At 44.1% G+C, this 23,929-nt stretch overlaps 3 protein-coding genes and 1 pseudogene across 5 annotated transcripts; 2 read left to right on the forward strand and 2 right to left on the reverse strand.

Moving 5' to 3' along the window:
• The first annotated feature begins 6,686 nt into the window (after nt 1-6,686).
• grxcr1b (glutaredoxin and cysteine rich domain containing 1 b) lies at nt 6,687-7,175 on the forward strand. Its single transcript, XM_029729264.1, has one exon. The coding sequence runs from the start codon at nt 6,687-6,689 to the stop codon at nt 7,146-7,148; it is 462 nt and encodes a 153-aa protein (XP_029585124.1). The 3' UTR covers nt 7,149-7,175.
• A 1,404-nt stretch (nt 7,176-8,579) lies between these two features.
• Nucleotides 8,580-9,795, reverse strand: LOC115172466 (protein YIPF7-like; annotated as a pseudogene).
• A 1,594-nt stretch (nt 9,796-11,389) lies between these two features.
• On the forward strand, nt 11,390-13,299 carry LOC115172467 (ragulator complex protein LAMTOR3-like). 3 transcript variants are annotated; one of them, XM_029729931.1, is made up of 7 exons: nt 11,450-11,536; nt 11,747-11,792; nt 12,137-12,171; nt 12,332-12,390; nt 12,503-12,636; nt 12,824-12,887; nt 12,976-13,299. In XM_029729931.1, exons 2-7 carry the CDS (start codon nt 11,784-11,786, stop codon nt 13,047-13,049), a joined length of 375 nt encoding a protein of 124 aa, XP_029585791.1. In that variant the 5' UTR covers nt 11,450-11,536; nt 11,747-11,783; the 3' UTR covers nt 13,050-13,299. The 3 variants fall into 3 exon arrangements, with proteins under 3 accessions (XP_029585790.1, XP_029585791.1, XP_029585792.1); XM_029729932.1 differs by having other exon boundaries at nt 11,467-11,536; nt 11,736-11,792; XM_029729930.1 differs by lacking the exon at nt 12,137-12,171 and having other exon boundaries at nt 11,390-11,536.
• dapp1 (dual adaptor of phosphotyrosine and 3-phosphoinositides) lies at nt 13,300-23,880 on the reverse strand. Its single transcript, XM_029729923.1, has 9 exons — nt 23,549-23,880; nt 17,137-17,259; nt 16,891-17,024; nt 15,039-15,169; nt 14,702-14,749; nt 14,552-14,614; nt 14,333-14,418; nt 13,827-13,914; nt 13,300-13,688 (listed from the first exon to the last, which is right to left on the reverse strand). Exons 1-9 carry the CDS (start codon nt 23,599-23,601, stop codon nt 13,665-13,667), a joined length of 750 nt encoding a protein of 249 aa, XP_029585783.1. The 5' UTR covers nt 23,602-23,880; the 3' UTR covers nt 13,300-13,664.
• Between the last annotated feature and the right edge of the window lie 49 nt (nt 23,881-23,929).

The following is a 23,929-nucleotide window of genomic DNA, read 5'->3' on the forward strand; positions in this document are numbered from 1 at the left end:
GTGTGTCTATCTTGCATCCTGGTCCATGAAGCTTGTTAGAGCTGATCATTTGGAAGACATGAGGGAGCTGCACCGGAACCTGTTTTTGGCATATTCTTTGTGGCAACCTGGAATAAGAATGTTAACATGACTTCATAATACTCAATTAACAATGCTTCTAATGTCATGGGGTATAACTCATTAGTTAATCGTACAGACGGTGGGTTGAAGAGCCCTACGGTTAAGTGCACACTGACGTGGTAGTTGAAGTGCTTGGATGGAGCTGAACAACAGTGTTTGGCGATAGTACTTGGCCCAGTTCAGGTTCCACATGTGCACATGCTGGAGAAGTCCACCCCATGGGGGTCCAGGGGCTGCAGGTTCAGATGCTTCATCACATACTTAAAGAAAGCACAGCAGGGATTGTGGTTAAAGCAACACTGAGAAAAGTTAAATGGAGTAGAAGGAAGATAACCCACAAAAGGCAGCCTGTATAATGCAAAAATTATACTTCCCTGAACTTTACAAAATTATTTACAATAGCAGAAGCAGATATTTTTGGCTTGGTTTAACTGTCCTTATAACAGAACTTGATGAAATATGAAGGTGACTTATTCTAGGCTATTGTTTATCAATCCAGCCTAATCATGCCAGTAGATAACCCTACCAGTAGATGCTCCCAGTTCTGCATGAGGAAGACGTTGGCCTGGTCCACCACCAGCATCTCAATGGAGGACAGGAAGTCAAAGCCTCGCCCTCCACCTCCAGCACTGTACGCAGGCAAAGCGGAGACACTATAGTGGTCAGAGGAGTAGAAGGGTGCGTAGAGCCTAAAAATGCTTCTCAAGATGGACACACCTGGTTTGGAGAATGGGGGGGTCAAAGGTTAATAATGGTTAGAGGTAGAGCTGGGCGATATGGACAAAATTCCATATTGCAATAAATGTACATATTTTTTTGCAATAACAAATCGGTGATAAATCATTTTGGGGGGAGGAGCTAGAGCTGGGCAATGTGGACAAAGTCATATTGCGATAATTGTAACTATTTTGCTCGATATCAATACAACAATATTTATATATTTTTTTATGAACAGTTACTTTACATTAGCGGCAGGGATACATTACCATCTTTTTTACCCTTGAGAATCAGACAAAAATGTAGGCTACACTCCACCTATTGGCTTCTTTGCATATTCAAGCCTGTCTCAAAATACAACACTGCTCCTGGAGGATGGTTGGCCATCCTTGGTAGCCTATAAAATATTGCAACACTACAATTACAAACAAATACTTTTAATGTCTTTTTAATATACTGCTCAAAAAAATAAAGGGAACACTTAAACAACACATCCTAGATCTGAATGAAAGAAATAATCTTATTAAATACTTTTTTCTTTACATAGTTGAATGTGCTGACAACAAAATCACACAAAAATAATCAATGGAAATTCAATTTATCAACCCATGGAGGTCTGGATTTGGAGTCACACTCAAAATTAAAGTGGAAAACCACACTACAGGCTGATCCAACTTTGATGTAATGTCCTTAAAACAAGTCAAAATGAGGCTCAGTAGTGTGTGTGGCCTCCACGTGCCTGTATGACCTCCCTACAACGCCCGGGCATGCTCCTGATGAGGTGGCGGATGGTCTCCTGAGGGATCTCCTCCCAGACCTGGACTAAAGCATCCGCCAACTCCTGGACAGTCTGTGGTGTAACGTGACGTTGGTGGATGGAGCGAGACATGATGTCCCAGATGTGCTCAATTGGATTCAGGTCTGGGGAACGGGCGGGCCAGTCCATAGCATCAATGCCTTCCTCTTGCAGGAACTGCTGACACACTCCAGCCACATGAGGTCTAGCATTGTCTTGCATTAGGAGGAACCCAGGGCCAACCGCACCAGCATATGGTCTCACAAGGGGTCTGAGGATCTCATCTCGGTACCTAATTGCAGTCAGGCTACCTCTGGCGAGCACATGGAGGGCTGTGCGGCCCCCCAAAGAAATGCCACCCCACACCATGACTGACCCACCGCCAAACCGGTCATGCTGGAGGATGTTGCAGGCAGCAGAACGTTCTCCACGGCGTCTCCAGACTCTGTCACGTCTGTCACATGTGCTCAGTGTGAGCCTGCTTTCATCTGTGAAGAGCACAGGGCGCCAGTGGCAAATTTGCCAATCTTGGTGTTCTCTGGCAAATGCCAAACGTCCTGCACGGTGTTGGGCTGTAAGCACAACCCCCACCTGTGGACGTCAGGCCCTCATACCACCCTCATGGAGTCTGTTTCTGACCGTTTGAGCAGACACATGCACATTTGTGGCCTGCTGGAGGTCATTTTGCAGGGCTCTGGCAGTGCTCCTCCTGCTCCTCCTTGCACAAAGACGGCGGTAGCGGTCCTCCTGCTGGGTTGTTGCCCTCCTACGGCCTTCTCCACGTCTCCTGATGTACTGGCCTGTCTCCTGGTAGCGCCTCCATGCTCTGGACACTACGCTGACAGATACAGCAAACCTTCTTGCCACAGCTCGCATTGATGTGCCATCCTGGATGAGCTGCACTACCTGAGCCACTTGTGTGGGTTGTAGACTCCATCTCATGCTACCACTAGAGTGAAAGCACCGCCAGCATTCAAAAGTGACCAAAACATCAGCCAGGAAGCATAGGAACTGAGAAATGGTCTGTGGTTACCACCTGCAGAACCACTCCTTTATTGGGGGTGTCTATAATTTCCACCTGTTGTCTATTCCATTTGCACAACAGCATGTGAACTTTATTGTCAATCAGTGTTGCTTCCTAAGTGGACAGTTTGATTTCACAGAAGTGTGATTGACTTGGAGTTACATTGTGTTGTTTAAGTGTTCCCTTTATTTTTTTGAGCAGTGTAATTCCCCCCACGGCTCGAAATAAAAAAACGATAAAAAATGAATCTACAGTTCAAAACAGACTCTGGGACGACAGATCCAAAATACATACAACCACTGCACATTCAACAATTAAGCAATGAGACTGATGCAACAGATCAGACATTTAAATGTTGATTAAGATTTATTTCTTACTTTTTTCCCTGCTTGTCTCAGACAAGAGGACAAACGTTAATGTCGAGCCCTGTAATGCATAAGCTATTGCTGTCGACCAACATTTTGTCACCAAATAATGGTTTTAGAACAATCTACAGAAGCATTACGTACCAAAACCATCTAAAATTAGATTTAAGCAAAATGCTCTGGTAAGAGGAAGGCAAAGTCGGTCATTTTCGGTTTATCGTCCCAACTCTAGTCAGAGGGAGAAGCGAAAAAGGAGTGCAATCTATCTGATGTGTTGGGGGAAGGTGGTGGTGGAGGTGGACATGAGAGGAGGTTAAACAATGTTGGCCTTAAAACTTTAAATAAGCATGTAATTAATCTCAGATGAATGATGTGGGCTTCCCTTGACCTGAGTCTTGGCATTAGTGCCAGCTGTGATCCTTTTCACATCCTCCTTGCTAATCTCTGTATCAAGGCACAGCTTAAAAGGGTCTAGAAAACACAGGAAGCTCTTTTAAAAATTGAAAACACATTGAAGCATTGTCTTTTCACTTAAAACTCTGCTTCAAGAGTCGGTTGCTGCACTAAGCTATGAAGAATTCCAGGGCTGGATAGTGGATACAAAACCAGAATGAAGGAGGACAATTGAAATCTTTCTCAATGTTTGCTTACCTTCCTTCTCCTCTTGTTCAGCAGTGCTCTCTGCACACTCCTGTTCTCCCTCTCCAGAGTAGTTGTTTTCCAGACAGAACTGAGACTCATGCTCCTTGTCCTCGAACTCCTCTCCTCCTGCTGTTTCATCCTGCATATCATCTTCACCCCTAGCGGACTAAACTCCAATTCACGGTGAAGGAAGTTTATGATGAACTTCTGTTGGTGAAGTTCATCATAAACTACCTTCACCATGGAGTGAAGTTTTGTCTGCTACCTCACCCCCTTTATTTGATCCTGCTTCCTCCTCATCTGCCTCTTCTGGTGTCGCAGTCAAACCATTGCATGCATTTCTTGATGTTCCTCAACTTCCTCACTGTCACTGCCTAATAAAATCAAGCAGAATAGAGAATTCTCATTTTAAATTCTGATCTGATTTGCACACCATTACTGTTCTAAAGTCAAACGACAATCATGACATAACCAATATTCAATATATCTGCAAGCAAAACTATGGTAAAATCAGTGTGCACTTTCACTTGCCTTCACTGAGATGCTCTTCCACCTCTTTATCCTCTACACTCTTCTCATCTTCGCTTTCGTGGTCTGCAGGGCAGCTAAGAGTTGACAACAACTTCTGATATGTCGACTTTTCTCTGGTTCGTCATTCTCGTCACTTTCAGCTCTGGACTGTACCAGGCTGTCTGGCTGTAGCAAAGAGAAAACATTATAAAACACAAGGTTGCTAGGTAGCTAGGAAACTAGCTAGCTAACTAATTGCAAGTCAGATAAGTAGCTAGCTGACAAGACAGTAGACTTACCAGATCCAATATTTGTGTTTTCTCTGCCTTTTCTGTGACACTACAATAAATAATTTAAAACATTTGATTTATATTATATGCAGTGTCAAGGGAGTAACATGATGTATATCCAGCCAGCTAGCTATAGAGCCACACGGTGGAGGTGTCATAATATCCTTAAAACCTAGCGGTCAAACAGGGAAAAGGGCCTCCAGAGTGTCGCAGCGGTCTAAGGCACTGCATCGCTTGAGGCATCACTACAGACCCAGATTCCATGCTATGTCTATGGGTTATATCCTGCCTGTTTGGCCCTGTCCGGGGGTATCATCGGATGGGGCCACAGTGTCTTCTGATCCCTCCTGTCTCAGCCTCCAGTATTTATGCTGCAGTAGTTTGTGCCGGGGGGCTAGGGTCAGTCTGTTTCATCTGGAGTATTCTCTTGTCTTATCCGGTGTCCTGTGTGAATTTAAATATGCTCTCTCTAATTCTCTCTTTCTCTCTTTCTTTCTTTCTCTCGGAGGACCTGAGCCCTAGGACCATGTCTCGGGACTACCTGGCATGATGACTCCTTGCTGTCCCCAGTCCACCTGGCCATGCTGCTGCTCCAGTTTCAACTGTTCTGCCTGCGGCTACGGAACCCTGACCTGTTCACCGGACGTGCTTGTTGCACCCTTGACAACTACAATGATTATTATTATTTGACCATGCTGGTCATTTAAGAACATTTTAACATCTTGACCATGTTCTGTTATAATATCCACCCGGCACAGCCAGAAGAGGACTGGCCACCCCTCATAGCCTGGTTCCTCTCTAGGTTTCTTCCTAGGTTTTTGGCCTTTCTAGGGAGTTTTTCCTAGGGAGTTTTTCCTAGCCACCGTGCCTCTTTCACATGCATTGCTTGCTGTTTGGGGTTTTAGGCTGGGTTTCTGTACAGCACTTTGAGATTTCAGCTGATATACGAAGGGCTATATAAATAAATTTGATTTGATTTTGATTTTGATTTGATGTCATAGCCGGCCTTGACCAGGAGACCCATGAGGTGGCGCACACTTGGCCCAGCGGCGTCCGTGTTAGGGGAGGGTTTGGCCGGCCAGGATATCCCTGTCCCATCGTGCTCTAGCGTCTCTTTGTGGCGGGCCCAGGCGCCTGGTGAGTCGGTTTGATAACCATGTAAATCTCAATTGGACAAGGTGACTTTTATCAATATATTCGGCTCTATTTACTCTCAGATTCGAAAATGCTAATTAGCATCAAAGTAGGGGTACTAAGCTAACATATATAATTGTTTTCAGATGGTCATACCATGGATAATTTAGCTATTTGATTTTGAATTTTAGGACCCCTTTAGGTATTATTTTTTGAATAAACATATTGTTTGTAGAACGAGCAGCAATGCTCCTCTGGGTGTAAACTCTGTGGATTTGAAAAGTAGAAGTGATCAGAGTAGAATGGACCCCCCTTTTACTGCTAGGTCTTGCTTATTCTTGCTGGTAGAATGTAGGTGGGAGACAATGGTAGACAAGTGTGTTTGAGTTTTTCAGCAGGACAATAGGGTCACTTCCGTATTCAAATTAAAGGGATAATCCACAATAAATATTCCACAAAAAAGTATATTACACTACATTCTATTACCAAACTCTGTGCTCTTACTTTGGCTGTAATTGATTCACCCAGACAGACTGTGTGATTTTATGTCATTGGCAGCAAAGTTTTAGTTGGGAAATATTTGATCAAGGCCTTGAGGAAGGACTCCGCTCTTCCCTTTTTAACGGAACCTGCTCTTGCTACAATAAAGGGATGCTCCTATACAACAGGTGCATGCTTGATAACATTATAATAGGTCCTCAAAGTTGCTGAAGCTTTCATCTGATGAGAGGCTGTGGAGGCATGACACTGGGCACAATAACTGGTGGGTTGTTGATCTGCAGTGACCTCTCAACTACGGTTGCCTATTTGGTCATATTTGACCAATCAATTAATTAATTATGCATCATGGGGATATCAGTTTACTGTTTGCCTGTTTTAACTGTTACCATGGCAGAACTTCATTCATTATTAACCATTTTGGTGTCTAGTTTTTTTACTCAGACCATTTTGGACTTAGATTTGACATGTCATTGAGGAAAATTAACAATAGCATATGGGTATGGCTTAATCTTACAAGAATGCATCTTACTTCACTGAAAGAGAGATGTTGACCATGTGAAACATGTAAAACACCCTCTTGCGTTCCAATGGAGGGCACAACCTCAAGACAAGACAAAGAAAAGGCTCAGAGAACCGTAAGGTTTCGGGTGGCATCTGCAAATAGTGGTCGCATTTTAACTGAGGTTTTCAAGGATGACACATTGACATTGTGTGGCTCAGTGACAGACTCAGTTGACTCGGACTGCACCAGCAACTCGGAGAGCGAGCAGGCGAGCTCCCCACCAACCAGCGAGGCAAATGGGCATCTGTGTGGGCTGGTGGGCACAGCGCCGGATGATTGCGGGAGTGATCCGGATGATCTGCTTATGTACGCTAGCACCAAAAAGGATCTGCTCTTTAGCAACAAGCGCATTAATATCTGCAGCAAGAATGGGACTGTACGTGGTGTGAAGAACAAAGTCAGTGCAGGTCAAGCGCTGTTCAACAACCTTTCCAACCTCTCCAACGTGTATACAGTGAGTAATTTAACAGTGTTATATTCCTCATAGCTATCCTAGCAGGCTTGTGTTTACTTTAGGGAAAAGTCACACAGTGTCAAAACACATCATCGTGAGACTTTTGGATCATGCTTGATTTTGGACATCGGGAGACTTGAAAGCAGTATAAAACTTCAATGTATCAAAAGCGGACTAATGAATAATATATGAAAAAATTGTTTCAGTAAAATTCCCCTTTAATAACAATTCACCTTTCTAGTCACACTTTACAGTGTGTCCCTAATACCTATGCAATTACAGGGCAACTACAGTGAAGGTACACATTGTTACAGTACATATAACAGCATTTATCTGTTTCTTTCTCTACCTGCCGTCTTGAAGGGTAACCTGCGTGGCAGCCGACCTCATCTGAAAAAAATACCATGGGAAAAAGATGATGCGAACTGAGACTGGGTCTACTGACTCTGCTGGCTATTATAACACACAACCTTTGGTCTTCAAGATTTGTGTTTATGTATTTACTTCAGGGACAGTCACAATAGGCCCAGTGTCTCAATTACTCCCCCTGGTCCCTTATGGTTTATGACCTGAGTGGTTGAGATAATAGGGAATAATCAAGCAATCCTAAATCCAATACAGTAGAGATCCAAACCCTACAGTTATGAACAGACTAATCCTCTAAATACAGAATTATTCTAGAGGCTGTGTAAATCAGCTATGCCAAACCCTGTATTGGACATGTGCTATTGAATGGATGAATTCAAAATAAAAATCTTAATGTCCTACAAATCTGTTTTTGATCAGTCCTATGACTGTAAGACAACATGTACTTCACCAAGGGAAAGTTATCAGAATGGAGCATCATATTTCTTTGCTGATGTTTAAAAATACTTTCTAAGGTTAAATGTTTTGTAAGTGGGCTGCTTTGTGAGTGTAAATTGGATGAAATCATTTAAGACTGTATTCTTGGAAGAACAATGCATTCTTTATATAGTAAAACCATGCTTAACCATGCTCTTGCACTATTGCATTTTGAAGACTAAGAACCATGTAGGTTGGTAAGTTTATACACTGGTAATAATTCTAGCTTTTTCTTTCATTTCCCAGATGAAATATATATATATTTTTACCTTTATTTAACTATGCAAGTCAGTTAAGAACAAATTCTTATTTTCAATGACGGCCTAGGAACAGTGGGTTAACTACCTTGTTCAGGGGAAGAACGACAGATTTGTACCTTGTCAGCTTGGGGATTCGATCTTGTAACCTTTTGGTTACTTGTCCAACGCTCTAACCACCTGCCGCCCCAAATATGTTATACTCAATGTATGTTTTTTCATATCCTGAATGTATGTTTTTTTAAGACACAAGATACAGTGAATTATACTGTTAAAATCAATCTTAAATAAAGTTTTATAGCTTTTCAACATGGTGTTCGTTAGTTCCATAATTTCAATTGAAGTCAGTGCTGCCTTTTGACACAATGTAACATTTCAAATTCCATTTATTGGCACATTCCAATGCACAAATGTCAACCAATAACACACCCAGATGACATTTTTCACAATGTAAAGTAACTCCTATGGAAAAACTGAGCCTAATTTTTTTTTATCTAGGAATTCAACAAACAAAACGCCATATATAACTATAACTCAATACCAGACATGTATTTCCCAATGTAGTGCTTCAGAAATTGGATCTCTGTTGACAGTCAGTGACAGTAGTGGCCTTCAGAACACTGTTAGCAAGGCAAAGACTCCATAGAGTCCATAGAGCAGGGCACAGGGGTACACTACCAACAGCTGCTGGCCCTCCATAGCCAGGGTGGAGATGAAGATCTTGGAAGCTGAGAGACTGCACCAGCCAATCACCAGCAAGGCCAGGATCATTCCGATGATCCCTCTGGACGTAAATCAAAAGTCAAATTTGACAGAACAAAGGACATGACAGAACAGAAATCAAGATGAGCAAACTGTGTTTTTCTACATAATATTATTTAGGCAACCTTTTAATTGTTTTTGGACTGGAAAGGCCTACTCGCTGTAGGGGAAAGACGACTGCAAATGCAGATAGTGCCACAATGGGGAGGAGGCGGTAGCCCAGCACGCTGGCTACACAGCCATAGGACACAGTCAGGGAACTCATCAGGGTCAACAGGGTGTAGATCGCCATACAGCCAATGGTACTGATCCCATAGACATAGCCAAAGTGGGATTTGCCTGCCTATATAAAGAGTAAATACATTTCGTTACAGTACACTTTCAGTACAGTACATGCACAATTACATACAGCAAAGCTACAAATATGTTTTATCTGAATAGTAAATCATGATGAATTGGGCTGTGAAAACATGCAACACACACACACACACACACACACACACACACACACACACACACACACACACACACACACACACACACGAGCTGCTGGGGAGGTTCTTCACCATGAGTAAAGTGACACCCAGAGCAATACAGAACAGAATAGGGTCAGGTCGGTCTCATTCATGATGCTGCCATCTGCTGGGATCATAGGGTTCAGCACTGTCAACGTCTTCTGCCATATGTGCTCAAAATTCATGCCAATCTCTGCACAAATACACAACAGATGAATAAAAACAGATGTGAAGATGAGAAGACCTACAGTTGAAGTTGGAAGTTTACATACACTTAGGTTGGAGTCATTAAAAGTCATTTTTCAACCACTCCACATATTTCTTGTTAACAAACTATAGTTTTGGCAAGTCGGTTAGGACATCTACTTTGTGCATGAAACAAGTAATTTTTCCAACTATTGTTTACAAACAGATTATTTCACTTATATTTCACTGTATCACAATTCCAGTGGGTCAGAAGTTTACATACACTAAGTTGACTGTGCCTTTAAACAGCTTGGAATATTCCAGAAAATGATGTCATGGCTTTAGAAGCTTCTGATAGGCTAATTGACATAATTTGAGTCAATTGGAGGTGTACCTGTGGATGTAATTCAAGGCCTACCTTCAAACTCAGTGCCTCTTTGCTTGACATCATGGGAAAATCAAAAGAATTCAGCCAAGACCTCAGAAAAAAAATTGTAGACCTCCACAAGTCTGGTTCATCCTTGGGAGCAATTTCCAAACGTCTGCGTTCATCTGTACTAACAATAGTACGCAAGTATAAACACCTTGGGACCACGCAGCCATCATACCGCTCAGGAAGGAGACGCTTTCTGTCTCCTAGAGATGAACATACTTTGGTGCGAAAAGTGAATATCAATCCCAGAACAACAGCAAAGGACATTGTGAAGATGCTGGAGGAAACAGGTACAAAAGTATCTATATCCACAGTAAAACGAGTCCTATATCGACATAACCTGAAGCCACTGCTCCAAAACCACCATAAAAAGGCCAGACTACTGCACATGGGGACAAAGATCGTACTTTTTGGAGAAATGTCCTCTGGTCTGATGAAACAAAAATATTACTATTTGGCCATAATGACCATTGTTAACTGTACTTTAACTATACTTACTCATCCTCATACTCTGGGTTAAGGTTATAGCCATTGTAGTCATAGGCCACCTGTCCCTGATCATCGATGTAATACCCTGACTGGTAGAAGTCCTGTTCACATTTCTGAAAGTCCCCCATTGCTATGGAGTAGGTGGAAAAGATGAAGACAAAGATCATTACTGTAACAGTAGAGTGAAGTAAGGGGCCCTTTTGAGGAGGGCTGCTCAGTTCTCACGCGTTATATCACGAAACGAGTTGCCAACCAAATCACAATTTTATAAGCTACAAATTAAAATACAAATAGACGACCTATTGCGCTTCATTCTTTGGTCAATATTATACTTACACTACAGCAGAAAAGGCATGCCAGATATTCAAACAGCAGGTTTCACTCAAACTGCTAAGGCCAGATCATAATTAGTTACTGGGATTGCCTTATTGTTCAGTTCAGATTTCAAACCTTGAGGTAAATTCTGAGCAAGTCCTCCTGTTATGTTGTCAGGGGAGAGTTTTGAAAGAACATTTGAAGGCTGCGTGGGATGTACAAATGTATAAATAGTTTCCTCTGTTTGAGCTGGGGGCATGATAACCCCAGAGAAGTAGACTAAGTAGTACCCCACTTTCTATCTAATCTATTTCTTAATTTCCTATTCTCTTTTTTTCTCCTTTTTCTAGTTTTAGTAATATGTCTTATGCAAATTAAGCAAATTGCAGAAATGCAATGGTTTTGGATATTATGTGCTACTGAACAGAATTAACAATTTCCACTGTTAACGTGGCTCTTATTTTGAAGGATTTTCGAACAGCTTAAATCGGATGTTGCTGGCTCAACATGGGTTAAGCCAGTCATATGATTTCCCTGTGGGCAAAACTGCTTACTTAAATAAAAAATATATAATAATTAAAAAATGGGGTAACAGTGGATTAGCATTCATACATTTACAAGGTAGTAATACATTTACATTTACATTTTGTTCTCCATATGAAAAACAACCAAGTCCAGCTAACTAGCTAGCTACCTTGCTAAACCCAGTATCAGCTGAAGCTAAATTAGCTGTCAACGAAATAGCAAGGAAAGCTAGAAAGAGCACAAAAAACACCTGCTGATATTCTCAACATTTACAGACATTCTTACCATAATTCAGTTCTCTTCTAGCAATTGACGGTGGAATAAAAGACATAACATTTCTACCATGGCTGATGTAAGTATAAATTATTTGAACACAATCATTGATTACATTCATCTCTAGCTAGCTGAAGTCATAGCCAGTTGCTACACCAGTGTAGTATCTACCAGGGGCACAACTCACTGGGGGCCCAACTTTCCCCCCCACATTCTGAAGTTGCATTTTTGTTTTATCATTGGAATGTGATACAAAATGAGGCAACGGTGTGCTTTAGCACGGCTCCGAGTGGTAGGGTAGGCTTTTTGGAGTGTTTATGTGACAAATAAAAAGAATAACTATGCCTCCCCCCACTTCTAAAACCATAGTTGCACCCCTGGTAGCTACCTATCTTGTCTCTATCTTGACACATTTTGTTGCAGGACTTGAAGAGATACTTGTACAAGCTGTTACCAAGGTATGTTTGTTTGTTGTATGGTTGTGTTCATTGTGATTCTTCTGTTGCTGAAACCTAATATTGAACTTGTGAATCCCTAATGTGAAAAGTGAAGTTCAGTAGTTTGAATTATAACTAAGGAGTTATGTCATGTGCTGCTCTTTTTCTCCTTATCCACCAGTGTTGAGGGTCTTCATGCAATCATAGTGACAGATAGGGATGGTGTCCCAGTTATTAAAGGTAGGTCTCCCTCACAACTGTGTTTTGTTCTAAAAGCTAGGTAATTTAGTTGACCTTTTCTTGTCCTTGTCCAATGTGTTGTGCTCATTGTACCTGATGCATTCTCCTTCAGTGGCGAAAGATAATGCACCAGAATATGCTCTACGGCCAGGCTTCCTCTCCACCTTTGCATTGGCCACCGACCAGGGCAGTAAGCTAAGGCTCTCTAAAAACAAGAGTATCATCTGCTACTATAACACATACCAGGTAAATTCAATCTGGACCTAACATATAAAGGATGTAGGCCTGGGGTGGCTTGGTGATTAGTTGAGTCAGGTGTGATAGTGCTGGGCTACAACAACAAAAAATGTGCATTCCCTGGTGCTCCCCAAGAACAGATGGAAAAACACTGACCCATGTGCCTTGTTATGCTGACAATCTCACCTTTTTCCAGATTGTGCAGTTTAACCGGTTACCATTGGTGATAAGTTTCATCGCAAGCAGTAGTGCCAACACAGGTAAGATGAAGATCTCTACTTGTATATCCTCTGCATGAATGAAGACGACAAGTACAGCATTCTGAAGTGTTATCCAAACTGTTTGTAGGTTTGATTATCCGTCTGGAGAAGGAGCTTGTACCACTAATCGAAGAGCTACGGCAGGTAGTGGAGGTTGCTTAGGAGTGTATCACCTTGACAGCAATGGGACTATTCTGTGACAGAGTCAGTCATGAAAAAGGATCTACCTGAAACTACATCTTTTTAATATCTATATCATGCACACACATACATACAGAGAGCTCTGTTGCTGAAAGACATAGATACATGACATGTTGTTAGTGTCACGATGCTGTGTTTGTTGCCTTAATTTTCTAATACTTGAATGTAACCCCTTCCTTGTGTTTGTAATTAATAAACTGACTGTTGCTAATTTCTCTTAAAATAAATATTTATTCACAGTATGAGGGTTACATCTTGTTAAGTAAAATTAAGATCAAGTAAATGTCAACCAGTGAAAGATATGAATCTAGAGAAAATACAATTCCTGGAGGAACTCAAGTCTATCGCCAAAAAATAAGATTAGATCCAAAACATTGTCATTGTGCATGTCCTGAAAATTACATGGTCATTTTTCGATGGTCAGAGAGCCCCATTGTCTTTTGTCTTGGGTTGCCAGCCAGTCAGCTGTGGAGCAGAAATTATCTCTGAGGATAACAGGAGTGACAAGCTACCAGACTTAAGATAATTTAGTTCACTGTGAGAATATGCCTCTTTTGGCTCCTCCTCTTCATGTTGTCATCTTCCTTTTCTTATTTGTGACTGAAAACAAACATTCATTTGTTAGGCTATTTTGCTCTGGCACTACTCCCATTAGTTAATCCAAATGCTTAAGGTAGCCAGTTCAAGCTTTGTTTCTGTTTTATACATTTGAATAGTAATAGTGGATTATGAGCTCACCAGTTTCCATCGTATTATCTTGATCCACTCATCTGCCTCCACACCACTCTTGGCACACAGATAAAATGTCCTCTCAGGGAACACCAAACTAAATAAGAGACCGAATGAGTATTAATGGCAGGTTTAATATCAACAGCTACAGAAAGAGACCCAGCAACAAAATAAAGTAGCTGAGTGGAGGTTAGAACTTCTCCTGTCATCACTCTGGTTGCACTTCCTCTTATCTGCCACTGCCATCGGCCACCATGATCCATATTTTATATTCCTCTGTAAGCGGAAGTGAAACCAACAGATATGTTTAAAAATGCCCACTGAGGTTTACCAAATTCAAGACTGAACAATGAAACTAGCACCAGTGGCAGAAAAAACCTGAAGGGAAAGCTGACCTTTAACAGCAGTGTATTGTAGTCAAAACAGTATTATTAATTGTTAGTCAATAGCCTGTAAAGGCCTTAATCACGAGAGTTGGTAGGCCCACTCCTGGCTCAATGGATTGGAGCGCTCACCAGAAGCAGTTGACTCTGTCCTTGGAGTAGTCAAACTGGACTGCAGAGCATGCTGTCAGATCCAGGGTGCGAATAGGCTCATCAAACTAAGACAGGAGAGCAAATGAGAGATGGCAACACCATCCTGTCACAAACACAGACAAATAAAATCTAGCCATTCATGATATTACATCTGCATCATAAACCATGATTGCTATCAGAGACATGGTTTCTACTCACCATTTTGTCCTTAAAGTATTTGAGCTCATTTCTGTTTAATGTGAACCACCTCTGCTTCCAGTTCTGAAAAGAAATACCATAAATTGAAAGTCTTTCAACCAGAACAACAGTCCACTAAACCTGGTCTGTACAGTTGCCTCTTTCTCTCACCTTTACGACTGCTCCTAACTTTACCAGATAGCCCTCCTTTGTTCCAAACTGTGAACAAAATCATTAGAAAAACAATATCTCATGAGGTTTGTGATACTTGACCTAAGTAATTATGTTGTTATGATTAACCCATGTGTTTGTGGCTCAGTTGGTAGAGCATGGTGTTTGCAACGCCAGGGTTGTGGGTTTGATTCCCACGGGGGACCAGTACGAAAAAAAAAAAAAAAATGTATGAACTGTATGCATTCACTACTGTAAGTCGCTCTGGATAAGAGCATCTGCTAAATGACAAAAAATTGTAAAAAAAAAAATGTAATAAATGAGCTTGTGGTCATACCGATGGAGCGTTAGCCACCAGGTCGCTCTCTGTTCGTCCTGTCTGCATGGCAGTGTGAACCCGCACAGACTCATAGATGGACGGCTCTTCTACACGCCATGGATATGGGCATTTAAGGACAATGAGGGTACCTGGTTGAGTGAAAGGTAAAAGTTCAGGTTAGGAGTCTTGAGGGTATACCAAGGGATATATTTCAGTCATTGAAAATACACTGCTCAAAAAAATAAAGGGAACACTTAAACAACACAATGTAACTCCAAGTCAATCACACTTCTGTGAAATCAAACTGTCCACTTAGGAAGCAACACTGATTGACAATAAATTTCACATGCTGTTGTGCAAATGGAATAGACAACAGGTGGAAATTATAGGCAATTAGCAAGACACCCCCAATAAAGGAGTGGTTCTGCAGGTGGGGACCACAGACCACTTCTCAGTTCCTATGCTTCCTGGCTGATGTTTTGGTCACTTTGAATGCTGGTGGTGCTTTCACTCTAGTGGTAGCATGAGACAGAGTCCACAACCCACACAAGTGGCTCAGGTAGTGCAGCTCATCCAGGATGGCACATCAATGCGAGCTGTGGCAAGAAGGTTTGCTGTGTTTGTCAGCGTAGTGTCCAGAGCATGGAGGCGCTACCAGGAGACAGGCCAGTATATCAGGAGACGTGGAGGAGGCCGTAGGAGGGCAACAACCCAGCAGCAGGACCGCTACCTCCGCCTTTGTGCAAGGAGGAGCAGGAGGAGCACTGCCAGAGCCCTGCAAAATGACCTCCAGCAGGCCACAAATGTGCATGTGTCTGCTCAAACGGTCAGAAACAGACTCCATGAGGGCCCGACGTCCACAGGTGGGGGTTGTGCTTACAGCCCAACACCGTGCAGGACGTTTGGCATTTACCAGAGAACACCAAGATTGGCAAATTCGCCACTGGCGCCCTGTGCTCTTCACAGATGAAAGCAGGTTCACACTGAGCACATGTGACAGACGTGACAGTCTGGAGATGCCGTGGAGAATGTTCTGCTGCCTGCAACATCCTCCAGCATGACCGGTTTGGCGGTGGGTCAGTCATGGTGTGGGGTGGCATTTCTTTGGGGGGCCGCACAGCCCTCCATGTGCTCGCCAGAGGTAGCCTGACTGCCATTAGGTACCGAGATGAGATCCTCAGACCCCTTGTGAGACCATATGCTGGTGCGGTTGGCCCTGGGTTCCTCCTAATGCAAGACAATGCTAGACCTCATGTGGCTGGAGTGTGTCAGCAGTTCCTGCAAGAGGAAGGCATTGATGCTATGGACTGGCCCGCCCGTTCCCCAGACCTGAATCCAATTGAGCACATCTGGGACATCATGTATCGCTCCATCCACCAACGCCACGTTGCACCACAGACTGTCCAGGAGTTGGCGGATGCTTTAGTCCAGGTCTGGGAGGAGATCCCTCAGGAGACCATCCGCCACCTCATCAGGAGCATGCCCAGGCGTTGTAGGGAGGTCATACAGGCACGTGGAGGCCACACATACTACTGAGCCTCATTTTGACTTGTTTTAAGGACATTACATCAAAGTTGGATCAGCCTGTAGTGTGGTTTTCCACTTTAATTTTGAGTGTGACTCCAAATCCAGACCTCCATGGGTTGATAAATTGGATTTCCATTGATTATTTTTGTGTGATTTTGTTGTCAGCACATTCAACTATATAAAGAAAAAAGTATTTAATAAGATTATTTCATTCATTCAGATCTAGGATGTGTTATTTTAGTGTTCCCTTTATTTTTTGAGCAGTGTATAAATAAACAGCACGGAAATGGTTAGGTTTTGACTTTGGATTCAATAAGGTCTGAATAACTGGTCTCAAGCCAACCTGTCTCACTGCCCAGCAGAGGCTGGTTGGCAAAATGGCTGACAAAGTCCTGGAGGGACGCAAACTCATTGAAGCCAAAAGCGTAGCCACTGCTTTTCCGTGTCACATGGAAATGTTTAACTGAATCCTTGGCTCTGTATAAGGAAAGAAAAAAGCATGTGGTGAATGGGAATCCATCTGAAATGGGGCATGGAAGAGGGAGGGAGACGTTTTACTTTTTAAGAGGGACGGGATAGGTAGGCCCACCTGACAGAGAGGGCAAAGCTGCCAGGACCCTCATGACTGTTTCGGAGGAGATAGCTGCCATCTTTCCCATTGGATAGGAGGAGAGCTTCAGCGGCATGGCGGGACAGGTCAAAGTGGTACCATCTGGGAGAGGTGGAAGACAGACAAAGCCAATCACAGTATAGCATCTAACAGACATGCATCACTAATGTGAGTGGTGAGCAGACTCATGAAATCTTTAGGTTACAACCGTAACCCCGGGTTCTCTGATAGTATGAGTGAGGTATTTCACTTATGGGATACGCCCCCAGCGTATTCGTCAGAAGCCTTTATTACATTACGCCAGCCATGATTGGCTGGATGTCGAGACATGTGCGTCGGGGAAGATTGTCCCTCCTACCCAATAAAAAAGGCCCAATGCAGCATCTCTGAGTCATTCAAAAATAAGGAACACTTATTCCTCGCTCATGCAAGGAGGGTGGTCTGGTGAAATGCCTCACTCATACTATCAGAGAACCAAGGTTATGGTCGTGACCTAAAGTTCTCTTTCAAGTATTTGTTTTGGTATTATGGAATATACTGACTCCTGTATTGCCAGACAAGCTTATCCTGACGACCGACTGCCCTGTGGGATATTTCACACAAATGGGCTTTGCCCCCAGAAGATCCTACACGTAAAACAGTATGCGCTAGGGTCGGTGCAGTGACATCGAGCATATAAAACTTCGCAAATGTATTAGGCGAAGGCCAACTTGCTGCTGAGCAAATATCCTGGCTAGATATTCCCTTAAATAAAGCCCAGGATGTAGCCATTCCTCTAGTAGAATGAGCCCGTAGGCCAGCAGGAGACTGAAGACCCTTACTTGTGTAGGCTAAAGGGATAGCCCCCACAATGCACTGGGAGAGGGGTTGTTAAGTGAGCGCTTTACCTGTGTGTAAATCCCTTAGTCCTGTCCATGTAGCTGTGCAGAGTGCGTACTGGGCACAACATATGCAACTGTTGATATTCCGGAGAGGAAAACGGTGGGGGATAAAAAGCTACCAGCTCAAGGGGAAGACACATCAAAGATGGGTTAATAATCTTAGGGATAAAGGCGGGGTTAGGCCGCAATGATACCCTATTGTTACCAGATGAAAATTGTGCACATGACGAGTGAGTGAATGTCACTTACACGCTTCGCGGAGGCCAATGCTAGTAATAGCGCGGTCTTAAATGAAAGCCTCTTGAGTTCCACCTGATCCAAGGGCTCAAAAGGTTGTTGGCATAGAGCATCCAAAACAATTGATAAATCCCATGACGGGGCAAGCTGTTTGGATACCGGACGCAAACAACGTGCACCCTTGAGAAAACGGGTGACAAGGGGGTGCTGCTCCACTGTCGTGCTCCCAAAACCCACATGACAAGCCAAAATAGCTGCTAGATATACCTTAATAGTAGAAAAAGCATTTCCTTTTTCGAATAATTCCTGTAGAAACCTCAGGATTACCGGGACAGAGCACTGGAATGGCACTGTCTGTGATTTAGTGCACCATTCCTCAAACATGAGCCATTTACAATTATAAAAGGGACCTGGTAGATGAGGCTCTAGCACTCTGAATAGTTGAAATTACATTTTGGGGAAGCCCGGCAGTGTTCAAGTTGAACCATTCACAGGCCAGGCCCAGAGTGCCAAACGTTCCGGGTGAGGATGGAAAATCCCCACATACCTGTTGACTGTTCTGCCCTTGTGGGTCGCACCCCAACCCGAGAGAAATGCGTCTGTCGTGACTACTTTTCTGGATAAAACAGTGCCATCTGGACACCCTGTGACTGAAATGTCCGGTGTCTCCAGGAGTGCAGTGCTACCATGCAGTCTATGGAGATCTGTACACGGTGATGTTTGTGACGTATTGGGCTGAGACCTAGAGAAGAGACCCAGTGTTGAAACACTCATATTCAAACCTCCTAATGGGATGACTACTAAAGCTGATGCCATCAAACCTAGTAGCCTCAGGCATGTTTTAAAAGAGACCAGGTTCCCTCTGCGAAACAGTGCTAGGCAATCTTGGAATGTTCTTATATGTTCCACTGAAAGGCGAGCTTTGAATGAATCCGAAACTAGGAAAGAGATTGGAAAGAGCCTAGGAAACCTAGGAAAGAGATTGTCTGCATGGGAATCAGAACGCTCTTTACTGTGTTCATTCTGAAACCTAGAAATGTCAAGTGTTCCAATAGTAGCTGACTGTGTTCTAAGACCTGGTCTCGGTTGCGCGCACAGCAGCCAGTCGTCTATGTATGTCATCAGCCGAATGCCCCTCTCTCTGGGGCTATGGCTGCCTCCGTACACTTCGTAAAACACGAGGTGACAGTGAGAGGCCAAAAGAGAGTACCAGAAATGTGTAGATTACGCCTTGAAAAGCGAATCTGAGAAATTTCCTGTGAAGAGGGTATATTGAGATGTGAAAGTAAACGTCCTTCAGGTCGACGGATACAAACCAATCGCCTGGGCGCACAGAACAGTGTGTGTCAACATTCTGAACGTGTACTTTCTCATGTGCCTGTTCAGAGGACGTAGATCTAGGATCGGACGCATGCCACCCCCCCCCTTTTTGGAACCAGGAAATATCTTGAGTAAAAAAAAAACTGCAGTGGCTTTGCTCTGGAGGAACAATTCTTATTGCCCTTTTCTCTATTAGTGATGCGATTTCCTCCCAGAGTACACACACTGATTCCCCCTGAGCCTGAGTGTATATAATTCCCTTGAATTGAAGCGGAGTGACAGCGAACTGTAGTCTGTATCCCCTGACTATCGTGCCCTAATCCAGATTTAAATGGCGCATGCCCACCAGTTCTCTCTCCGCTCCGAGAGAGGGCTGACCAGGCTTCCCCCCACAGACGGTGCAGCAGCACCATCTGCCAGGTGAGGGTGTAGGACAGTCCGCGACACACTGCTCATGTCCGGCTGGCCCGTAGCCGGAGAGTGCTTATGTGGCCTATCACCACAGAAGGAATGGTAGCCCCCTCTGATGGCGTTGTAGGGAAGAACCCTGTTTGTTTTGATTTTGTGAGAAACAACATGTCTGACTGCGCCCTGTAGCGCTAGTGTTAACATTTCTAACGTGAACTGACATTGGGGAGTGTTTTAGACAAGACGGGGGCCTTGTAGAAGCATCCACCTGAACATTGTTTCTTCTCCGCTTTGGGCTGTACTCTGTGACCACCGACTTGGACCCAATACGCTGGAAAGAACACTGAGGTGCCTGGGAACTTGCATCCTGGAACAGGCTCAGAATTGGCGGAGGAGATATAACTGCGCTTGGGGGTGGCCATTCTCGCCTCTCTGGCAATGGGGACATTGCTAGGCCATACCCTTCTTCCTCCTTACCCCCTGGGTGGGGTTTGGGGCAGGCTGGTTCCTTGGTGCCATGGGTGGGACGGGAGGGTTCATAGACCAGGGGCCCTTAGGGTCCAAGGTTCTCTGCTGCCCTGGGCTCTTAAAGGTCGAAGGGGGTCAACCTGCTGCAGCCTGGGCAAAGGTGTGGCGAAGCACAGGGGAGGCACTGGGCTGTGTCTTCCTGGGCAGACAGAGCTGGAGGGCTTCACCCTCAATTTTTTCTCCTCGCACCGTTTCTGCATCTCGACGATGGGACCGAAAAGGCCTTTAGGGTCTACTGGAGCATCCAGGATCTTCAGCTTCTCACTATCAGACACCGTGGATAGGTTGAACCATCGAGCCCTCTCCTGGGATATCATGAGCCAAATCGCTCTTCCTGACGCCTGGACAGTGGCTTTAAGCAGACGCAGGTTGAGGTCTGTGGCAATACACAGACCAGGCTGCAGTGTGACCGCTAGCTCATCCTGTAGCTCAGCTTGATATGCCGAGAGCATGGATGCCCTCACCGCTGTGACGCCCGACCTGTAGACCTTCTCTGTCACAGAGGACTGGAACGTACTTGGTTGGTAAGGTGGGGCCAGTCGAGGTCATGGAGGACTTCTGGCTGGGGTGTAGATGGGAAGCCACCAGGGGTTCGATGGGGGGCGTATGGGCAAGCCCAATCCCTGCCATGTCAACACAGTCCAATCCCACCACCTTGGACAGGGTTCTTGAAGGAGAAAGGTGTACTCCAGGTACAGGTAACCTCCTCCAGGCATTCTGGGAAGACTGATAAGAATTGCCTGACTGCCCGTTTGGCTTTGGGTAGCCTCTTACCGGGATGTGGTGGTCTCTGCTACTGCATTGGGCCAGGGAATCACCAGTTTATTCGCAGTGCGTTTGCACATGTCCTGCAGGTCCACGCCGAGAACTGCTGGGGATGGCGCCCCGCCTGCACGTCCGGTTTCGGACTCCCCGGCAGCATGCTTGGTTTCCTGGCCTGAGGGGTTTAAGGAGTCTTCGTCTCCATTCGATGATTCCGAAATGAGGCTGTCGGAAAACCCTGTGGAGTCATTATCGTCTCCAATCAGGAAGCCCTGCAGGGAGGCCGTAAGGTCGTTGCTGGAGTCCTCCAACAGTGGGGCAATGGCATTGAGCTGGTCGCCCCAGCTAGCGCTAGCCGTCGCTTTACGATTCCCTGTTTGGATATCCATCAACTCTGGTGAGCAATCGGGGACGCTGGCCCCCCATGTTAGGGTCCTGTTGACTCAGGCTAGCTTGGCGTGCCAGCCTGCGACAGAGGCTCTTCACAGTGAAGAGGCCACAGTGTGGACAGAAGCCAGGGAAGGCTTCCTGGGCATGTGGCAACCTAAGGCAAGCGGAGCACATAGAGTGGGTGTCTTTAGCCGATATCTTGTTTCCACAGGAGCAGATTCGTGCCGGGAGCTTCTCCTCGTTTGGGGTGGGAGATGCTTTTGTCGCCATAGCTTGGATGCTATGTTTTTAGCTGTCAGAAAAAAACTAGCGTGGTAGGCTAGTCCGATAGCTAGCGATTAGTGGGTTATCTCCATGGCACTTGTTGTGATGGCCGGATACCATTTCCGAAACAGGTTAGAAAAGATAGCTTGGTGTAGCTAGTACAACTTTTCTTGTCGAAGTAAAACCACAAAAACTAGCTAGCGTGCTGGCTAGCTTGCTAACGACTAGTGACTGTTTGGATACAGCGAACTTGGTCGTGAACGAGTTAGCCTTGTCACAGCTGTACCTGTTCCTCCCTCAAAAGGAAAAGGAAAATTGTCACCACCGCACAGTCCCGAGAATAGCGCCCAGTGAGCGAGTTGTAAGCTCACGTCTGTGGACAGTTTAGCTAGTTCTGGAAAATGTAGTCGTGTTGAGGTAAGCTTTCTGATGAAAAGCGAGAAGAGGTGTTTGAATAACTCAGAGATGCTGCATTGGACCTTAATAGGATAGGAGGGACATCCTTCCCCGGCGCACATGTCTCGAAGTCCAGCCAATCATGGCTGGCGTAGTGTAATAAAGGCTTCTGATGAATATGCTGGGGGCGTATCCCATAAGTGAAATATCAAAACGAATACTTGAGACATGTCACTGGGTGTGAAGAGATATACCGCTAAGGTGCAACAGACTAGCAGGAAGTGCATGTTAAACCCAAATAATTATTGGCAAGAGAAACAAGCACACTGTAAGATCTGAAAAGTGAAGTGCCACCATGTAATGAACAGCTGCAGTGTGTGTGTAAGAAACACTGACCAATTGTTCTCAAGTGACTTCACCATGCAAAGGCACTTTAGAGGTCACTTCATGGTTTGACCCACTTCTGACATTGAGACAAAGCTGTTGATCCCCAAACAAACAAGACAGCTGCAGAAAAAAAAATCACTGTAACTAATGTGGATGTGAAAGTTGGTTATTTGCATTGCAGATGGCAGGGTCTACTTATTTCACACTTCAATAAACTCAACGCCAACGCCTGCACCAGAATAGGTACAACAGAATGTCATGCAGTGAGAACTTGAATATTTATTTGTTCCTTTATTCAAAAGGAGCAGCTTGGAATTCATACAACAATAAAGCTATCACCCCACTACATTTTGGGTAAAGGATGGGGCTAGAGTTAGAGAAATGTAACCGCTCAAATTCATCTACGGAACTATAGCTGCAAGGATACCAATTAGATAAAAACATATTTTTAACCATGTTTTGAAACTATACCGTGTTTGTTTACAATTATATTGTTAACAAACGATGGAGTAAAACAAGCTCATATATTGGGTTCTGGTGGGGTAGGGTACAGTTGAAGTAGTTTATATTAGGCATTTAAATTATATTCTTCAAGATTCAATGGCTTTATATCATGCATTTTTAAATTGAGGTTGAAAACAATACTATGCCAAAAGGGATTTCCTTCTCTAGAACGCCTTTCAGATATTGACCTAGCGTTCCTTCCTGAACAATGCTAAAACGCACTGCCCATGAAGAATACTTTAATTTCCTTTTGATCAGGTAGGCTCTAAAATAAGATTTACGAATAGGCAAAATTATAATTAAGACATTCTTACCCTAACGACTCCAACTCATCGTCGACACTTGGCGTATCACTGTAGTAGCTCATCGTGTAAACAATGGCAGTTCACCTGTGCGCTTCTCAGTCTCCACCTGTCAGGTTACCGAGTCGACTCAACATTCTAAAAGCACAGACCGAAATCGACACACTGACTGACCAAAATAAAACTACCATACGAGGAAGTTGTCTCGGCTGCTGGCTGGGAAGATTAAATTAGACATGCTACGTCATTCCACAACAAAACAGAACATACTGTAAGCCTACGGTATGGCTGTGCCATAGTGATGTGCCCACTGCATCTCAAAGTCCACAGCTTGCTTGTAGGATTACACTGTTCTTTACATTTCAAAATAAATAAAGAGGTAGAGGGGCGGAG

Source organism: Salmo trutta, chromosome 33, assembly GCF_901001165.1.
Source record: "Salmo trutta chromosome 33, fSalTru1.1, whole genome shotgun sequence".
Lineage (NCBI taxonomy): Eukaryota > Metazoa > Chordata > Actinopteri > Salmoniformes > Salmonidae > Salmo > Salmo trutta.